Consider the following 7,562-nt stretch of genomic DNA (forward strand, 5'->3'; position numbering starts at 1 on the left):
CCTGTTTTGCAGAGATAATCTAGGTTAGACATCTTTCTCTTAAAAAAAAAATCCCTGATTTTTAAAAAAGAAAAACACAAACTGTTCTGACAGCCAGAATTTAAAGGATAGTTTCCAGAAGTATTAAAACTTAGACATGTGTGCATCATCACACATGCACACACACATACTCACACACAAACACACATCCCCCAGCAGTTACCCCATCCTATCTCTTTAAATCATGTAACAAAAATATGTTTGCTGCACCATCAATGTTACAGGCACGTATACTCTACTTTATGTGCCATATTCTCCATTTTATTTAAAAATTACATTGTAGCTGGTTTTGAGACATCCATGTTTTTATTTTCTTTACTTCCAGACCAGCGTAATAGAAGGTACACTAAACAATATCAGTACCTTGTAAGGCACTATTTTCTGATGTAGGAGAGGAACACGCTTACAGCAGACGTCTAAGGCCTTGACTCTACAAACACTGACACATGTGAATGGTATCGCTGATGTGAAGGAGACCTTCATTTCAAAGCTAGAGAGACATGGTGAGTGTTCTGTAGGATACTGGTCCAATGGAGTATTTAACCTGAACACTGGCTTTAGTCGGGATGTGTGTTTTAATTTTTATTTATTTTGGTGGAAGTAATAAAAAAAATAAAAATTTGGATGCTGATAGAATAAGATCTCCCTAGGGATACCATCTCCCATGATACGTTTCATCTCTGAGAACAGGGCCCTGCCCTTATATTTAAAATAAAAAAACCAAAACCCTTCACTTAAGTGCCTTAAGTTTGACATGTGAAATATTTACCACATTTTAGTTCATAAAAGTTACTGTATATACAAAAGAGACCTCAGCCAGTGAGGTCTTTCTTAGCTCAGTCCAAGTCTTTCAGGTTGTAAAAACATATTCTTTCGATGTGCTTCGAAGTCTGCAGATCAGATCCAAAATCATCAGGCTCTGTTAAGAAGAGTTGTCCTATAAGAAAAGTAATAGAAATTAAAATTACCTTTTCTATAATAACAGATTTTACAATTTTGGAAAAGGTATGCAAACAGGAGGGAGGAAGCTGATGATCACATGCCTGTGTACATCTGCAAAAAGACTCAAGTTCTGAGGAAGCTTTTTACCTGAGTGTTTTCCAGCTGTCTTTTTCCATGTGGTTTTCTGGACCTTCACTTTCAAAGGATGCAAGGAACAGAGCTAGTAAATAAAATAAGAAGAGTCAGATACATGGGTTCTTTAACTGGAAAAAAAATTAAAAGTTACAGTATATCAAATGTAACTTAGCAGGCTTCATAATGAAGTTTATTCACATCAGAAGCTGATACAGAAGTGATAATACATATATTTTTTGCACGTTAATTTTTTTATCTTCATATTCTGTCTGCATTTCAACAAGCAGGAACTCACTATAACGTTCAGGAAAGGATTTTACCTTCTTCACTGTAAATGGGTGCTGTGAGTAGATAGCTCTGGATCTTCTTGTCTTTTTCAAAAGGGCACTCAACCTGCTTCCATGTCAGGAAATCATGAATCTGTCTTGAAATTTCCCAGAACTTCTGCATGAGGTAATTAAAATAATAATATTAAAATAATACTTGTTTTCTTTGAAATACTAGTTCTTTTATTTCAATTTCAGAGCCCATCAGTCTTGTTCTTATTCATGCTTCTTCTCAAATTATCCCTTAGTCTTCTTCCTCATCAATCTTTCTTCTTGCTGCTCCCTTCATCTCCCCCTCTTGCTCCTAGTTCCTCATCTGTTTTTAGCCTCTCAAGTTTAGAATAGCGTATCCCTGCTAACTGCCTGGTCTTTTGCATTAAATTCTTTTTCATTATCAACCTTTTCTTCATATATAATAAAGTGCTATTGACTTATTTTCTGTGTCTTATCTCTAAAGTGGCCTGCAAGTGGAACTGGACAGTAAATGTTTTTTATTTACTTACTTTTTATGTTTCCAACCTTAAAGTTAAATGAAGGTGACTTACCTGATTTTTTCGTAAAGAATTTTTTAAATTTAAGAACTAATAAAAATAACATATAGAAACTACAGATATCCTTTCCTTCTTAGGATTTTAAGAAATGTATAATTACTCAGGGTTTGTCTTGTATATTCTGTGTGCCCATGTCTTCCCAGCCTTAATAATGGCAAAAAATTTGAAAACTACCTTTGATGGGCTATGGTCTTTTGGACACATATGTCTATTGGTCAGGGAGAGAGAATCCAGAACCTGTGGAAACTCCCTTGAAGACCTGCTAAATACCATTTGCTGGTTGTGTGTATCACTTGCAGCCAGCTAACCACATGAGGTTAAATCAGTTAACATTGATGATTTAGAGTGAAGTTACCCGTTACAATTTGATATTTGGATATAATAGCTTGCTGCCACAGAAAAGCTTACTTTCCATTCTGTACTGTCTTCTGTTTCCTCTAATCTTTTTTGAACATAATAACAGTGCAGGGCTGAGGAGTGGCAAACTTTTGTCTGCCATCATGCGTGGTTCACTAAAATTCTTACACTTCTTGAAATCAAGTTTATTTTAAAAGCTCTGAGTACAAAGTACCTTGAAGAGATTTCCCCTTCTGATTAGACTATTTCTGTATTATTTGAGAGACTTTTAATACTGGGAGGTTTGGCTTCTGAAATCCTCATTTTCTTCTCAATCTTTTCATGCATCAGTTTTGGTAACAAATTAATGTTATTCCAATCAGTTCTGCTCATGTGAATTTTGTTTTGCAGTGCATTTGTCACATTTCATGTAAGACTAACAAAAAATAATCTCTACTTCAGTACACTTCAAAACTAATCTTTTAACTGAAAGCAATTACATTGCAGCAGTTCTATGGATTCTCTTTGTATATGCAATTGTGGATCTGCTGAATATGTAATATAAACATGGCAACTGCAAGTGCTAACTTTCACAGAAGTTCAGTTAAATCATTTCCCTAGATAAAGATACCACTTTATGTCTGCATCACAGCAATGCAGAAGAAATTGGTAATATAATGAACTAGAAGTTCAAAACTGGCAAATGCTTGTAATGTACAATGCTTAGAGTTACAGTTTCTATAATACCAAAGTCCTACCTTGAAGTTTATCTGCCCATTGGGCAAGCGGTTTGTATGTATTTTGTGCAGAAAGTAGATATCTTTAATAAACAGGTTGAAAACTGGGATGACTATTTTCTCTCGATTGCTGTTGGCAGTCTGAGATCGCTGTGCTGCTCCTTGCAGGGCTGTCCGGTAATTACAAAAGTTGCTGGATGGATCCATGTGATGCTGTTTAAAAACAGGGTGAAGAAAAGGCAGTCAAGTAATGTATGTTTCCCATATATAAACACTTTGCTTTAACAATCAGAATGTTCATTCTTTATTAATTTGCTGAGGCCCCTTTTAAACTTTCAAGATAGAGTACCTTATACTGGTCTGGATTCAGGTTTTTCTGATTTCTATCTTGTTTGAGAGTTCTGTACTGCATTTACATCTATGCTTTGCTTCAGTGGTTAATGGAAAACTGAAAGGAAATGATGATTGACTATTGAAAAAAACCCTAAATTCTAACTTGCTGCCACCAGTCTGAAAATTTCAATTGTTTTGTTTTCGTTCAGATCTCCACTAGATGGAGCACTGTAATTAGTTTTAAGGTTAGCAAAATGTCATTTGCTTGAGTTAAAACTAGCTTGATGTTAAATTGAAAAACACACGTTAGGAAGAATGATCGAAAGAAAACTTGCATCCGCTTCTCTTTGCAGGCAAGTAGGGAGTCTGAAATTCAGGAAATGCTCTCCCTAATGTCTTTATGCTGGTGATCACTGACAGAGGTGTGCCTGTGATCTGTGACTTAGTAATTCCACAGCAGAGGTCTGGATTAAACTATTTGGTAGACTTCTATATTAAGTCTGAACTTTATACATACCTCTAAAACATCAAATTTGGCTGTTTTGACCTTGGACCAAGTTTTCTTTAGCCGTGCCACAGGACTCAAGTTCATGCCAGCTGAATAGAGAGAGAAGAGACAAAGAAACAAATGAGTTGAAAAAATACAGGGCTAACATAGCTCTGTGTTTATATATCAGCACCATGCATTTTGGAAGGCAGTTCAACTTGAACAAACAAAAGTTGTAGCTAACACTCACCCACCCACACATTATTCTGTCCCTGGTATGTACTGCCCCTGTAGAAGTGTGCATGCTGATGTGGTCAACCAACTTGGGGCATGTACGAGCATTGTCTTGCCAGTCAGGTTGTAACAATGGAGTTCACCTTTTGTCACCTGTGTTAAGGATACTCACAGATAATGGCCATCATTGAGTTGAAGTTTCCAATATTGAAGCATTCTCTTGCCACATCAATGAAAAATTCCACCATTCTTGTACGCTGCTTTTTCTTTACAACCTGAAAAAAACAAGACCTGTTAAGAGGAAAGGGATGGCCTGAATTTTGGATGGGATGTTCAGTCAAAGGCATTCTAACAGGTTGACTGAACAGACATTTCAAGACTTTACTCAGCTAAATCTTATGATGATATAGCCTGAGGGTATTTTGTTAAGATTATTTTTTAATAAAATAGAAGTATTTGAGGCTACTATCAATTATTTGCCCAGTTGTGGGGGAGTATAAATTTTTGTTTATACATAAAGTTCAATGTCTTAGGGAATCTTATACAAAAAAGCTGGACACTTTCTGCAATTTCCTGTTACTGGAAAAGGGAGATAACGTGAGGCTGTGATCAGAAAGAATATATGCAAAAAAATTAAAACTTTGAAGGAGGGAGAGCAGTGAACAGACTTAAGACAGGTGGCATGTAACCTGAATGTGAGAGAGAAGAATTGCCATGTCCTGATTTTCTCATTTTACTGTGTATGCTTTTATATGACCTCTTGAGAGCAGATAGTGATGATGATCAAATATACAAATGCCCACTCATGCAAACATGTAAAAGTTCTAGCAAGTGATGCAGAACATCTGCATTGCAGATTCTTTTAGAAACGGCAAAGCAAACTTAATGCATAGCACTGTCTTCAAACTTTTTCCAAAAGCCATCAATTTTTCTATTTTTTTTTTCAAGTTAGTATTATTGCCTAGATTACATTCATTCATCAAAAACTTTCCCACATTTGCATCTAGAAGTTTGGACTGGCTTATACAAAAATGGCTCCTGAGTGGTGACTGCAGACTACTTCACCAGGAAGCTTTCTTTTTCTTTTTTTAAAAAAACCTCTTACCTAAATACTTCAGTTTCTGTGTCGCATCAAAAGAAAATGGTTCAGTCATCAATGGCTTTGCTCAGTCCTTGGTATGCTAAAACCTTTTGTCTGACTGGTTTACTGAATGTATTAGCCATACCAGCCAGCTCTGGAACATGTCTTGGTGTGTTTTTAAACTTAAGAGATTAGGATCAATATATCAGACTTTGTGAAACTGCAGTAGATATCTGGATTTCCACAGAAGTACTTCTGACCAAGCAGGAATATAGAGGAAATGTCCTGTTTGCTAGAATTGCTGCATATTAAAGGGAATCTAAAAAGACAGAGACCACGTATGGGGAAAGAAAAAAAGGGTTCTGGGGCAGTATACCTTCCATTTCTTTGCTCATAATATGGTGGAAATTATTTAACTTCTAATAAGGCTGGTGTCCCTCCTTTTTTTTAATTTTTTAACCTCTCCAGTAGTCTACTTTCTTTCCAGACTTCCAAAGAAAGTTTATCCCTGATTTTTGTACAACAAAAATTAATATAGGACAGTGCTAATGATATCTAAGTGCAATGAAAAGACAGCTGTTTGTTGGTAAATCTGTGTTTAAAGACTAATATCTTTGAGAATTTATGGATGTATTTAAAGATTAAAAAAAATAAATCTAAGAGAGCTCCTAACTCAACCTCCATGCAAGTTCCATTTCACTGTATGACTAATGTTACTGTGGAAGCTACACAAAACTAGAGAATTTATGCAAAGCTAAACATAGCCATGAAATCTTAATCATATAAGCATGCAAATAATTTAATGCTTGAGTAATGCCATTATCTTTAATTGCACTGCTAATGTTTAAATCTCTATTAGACCACTGCCTGCCTTTTGTCCTTAAGGCCAGGATCACTTTGCTATCTTGTTTTCTGTGAATACCTACCCGACAAATCTCTGTAGCCACCAGCATGCTGAGACAATTGAACCAATTGTCATAGGCTTCTAAATTATAGGTTTTGGCCACATCACCTCGGCACTGTAAGAGAACAGGCCACATGTTAATCCTATCCCATATCATGATAAAGTCAACATACCGAAAGATAAACTTCCTTTTCATGTCTTGATAAAATCTTGTTGGGATACTTCTTCAGGCATGAGCTTAAGGTAGGTTAGAAAATGTCAGCGTTTTCTTGCACAGGGTATACTCAAATAGTGGAGTTTCTTTACTCTGGTTATCCTTTGTTTCTTTTTCCCTCCATACCCCTTCTTGTACCTTGTGATTATCCAGGGCATCCATGTGGCTGACGATCTGCATCAGATCCTCTGCGTAAATGTTGCTCACCCTTTCCTGTGTTTGGAGAGATGAGAGATTGTCACTGCACAACCAAAAGTTCCATGAAAAACACATCAATAAAGTCAAAGTTAAGAGAATATTTTGGTAACTTTCATCTTCCTACAGTGTAGATGTGTGTCTTTCTAGTGGTGTACCAAATCGGTCTTGTTCATTAGTTGGTATTTTTTTATTAAAATATTAGAGGCTTTCAGTGAAGCCAGAGCAAAATTCATATTGGTGAGTGTATTGATATTTAGTAACTGGAAAATTAAATAATTCACTCAAATTAGTGTCTCACCAGTTCAACATAGGTCAGCTGCTGTGCCAAGATCAGAGGGTCGCAGCACACACTCAGGATGTCCTTTTGAGTTGACTGTGGCTTGGTTTTGAGGATGGTGCCTTTGTCGGTAACAGGTTGCCGGAATCTCTCTCTGATTTCCTGGTACTGGCTCCGTGCAGAGAGGGCCATCAGGAGATTCTGTGTCATCTGGCTAATGATCTTTTTCACTGTTCCATTTTCCTAAGCAAAATGCAGAAACAGTGACTGCTAAAAACCTTTAGCTCTTGCAGTCACAGATCACCAAGGAATTTCTGACTGAGAAAAATAAATGCCTATTAACCTTTTTTTCAATCTTATCTGAGCTGATCATTCCATGACATTCCATTCCATTGTCCTAACTGCCCACACAACTTCATAACAACATCTTTATGCCTGCCGGCCTTCCCAACTCTGTTTCACTTGCTTGGCTCGTCTGTTCCTTTCAGCAGTTTTTTGGCTAGTACCCCATTTCAAAGGCATCAGGGTAAACAGCTTTAAAAGTGAGTATAGTGAAAGGTGGTTGAGTTGCTTGCATAAGGCTTCTTCAATCCTGTGTACGAAGTGCTGTAAGCTCTTCCTCATTCTGATCAGACCCACTCATGACCAAGTCTGTCTACCTAGGCAGAATCTAAGGAATTTGCATTATGTCCAGGAATATACCCCTAAAATAACCCTGGCTTGGTTCTGAACAACTATAGCATCCAAAGATTTAGGTAAGAGCACAAT

General features: G+C 36.7%; 1 protein-coding gene across 1 annotated transcript; it reads right to left on the reverse strand.

Moving 5' to 3' along the window:
- Window positions 1–742: 742 nt before the first annotated feature.
- Window positions 743–7,049, reverse strand: RASGEF1A (RasGEF domain family, member 1A). The gene is made up of 9 exons (XM_010186699.1): window positions 6,816–7,049; window positions 6,458–6,532; window positions 6,128–6,220; window positions 4,293–4,395; window positions 3,917–3,996; window positions 3,088–3,279; window positions 1,437–1,560; window positions 1,129–1,201; window positions 743–976 (listed from the first exon to the last, which is right to left on the reverse strand). The coding sequence occupies exons 1-9, from the start codon at window positions 7,002–7,004 to the stop codon at window positions 952–954; spliced, it is 954 nt and encodes a 317-aa protein (XP_010185001.1). The 5' UTR covers window positions 7,005–7,049; the 3' UTR covers window positions 743–951.
- Between the last annotated feature and the right edge of the window lie 513 nt (window positions 7,050–7,562).

This window comes from Mesitornis unicolor, unplaced genomic scaffold (assembly GCF_000695765.1).
Source record: "Mesitornis unicolor isolate BGI_N332 unplaced genomic scaffold, ASM69576v1 Scaffold51686, whole genome shotgun sequence".
NCBI classification, from domain to species: domain Eukaryota; kingdom Metazoa; phylum Chordata; class Aves; order Mesitornithiformes; family Mesitornithidae; genus Mesitornis; species Mesitornis unicolor.

What these genes read in the sequence shown, in the direction of transcription:
- RASGEF1A (XM_010186699.1), bottom strand. Translation starts at nt 7,004, where the DNA reads ATGACACAGAATCTCCTGATGGCCCTCTCTGCACGGAGCCAGTACCAG. An exon ending in AGCTGACCTATGTTGAACTG is followed by an intron (nt 6,533 to 6,815) that starts GTGAGACACTAA and finishes CTCCAAACACAG; the next exon opens with GAAAGGGTGAGCAACATTTA. An exon ending in ATGCCCTGGATAATCACAAG is followed by an intron (nt 6,221 to 6,457) that starts GTACAAGAAGGG and finishes GTTCTCTTACAG; the next exon opens with TGCCGAGGTGATGTGGCCAA.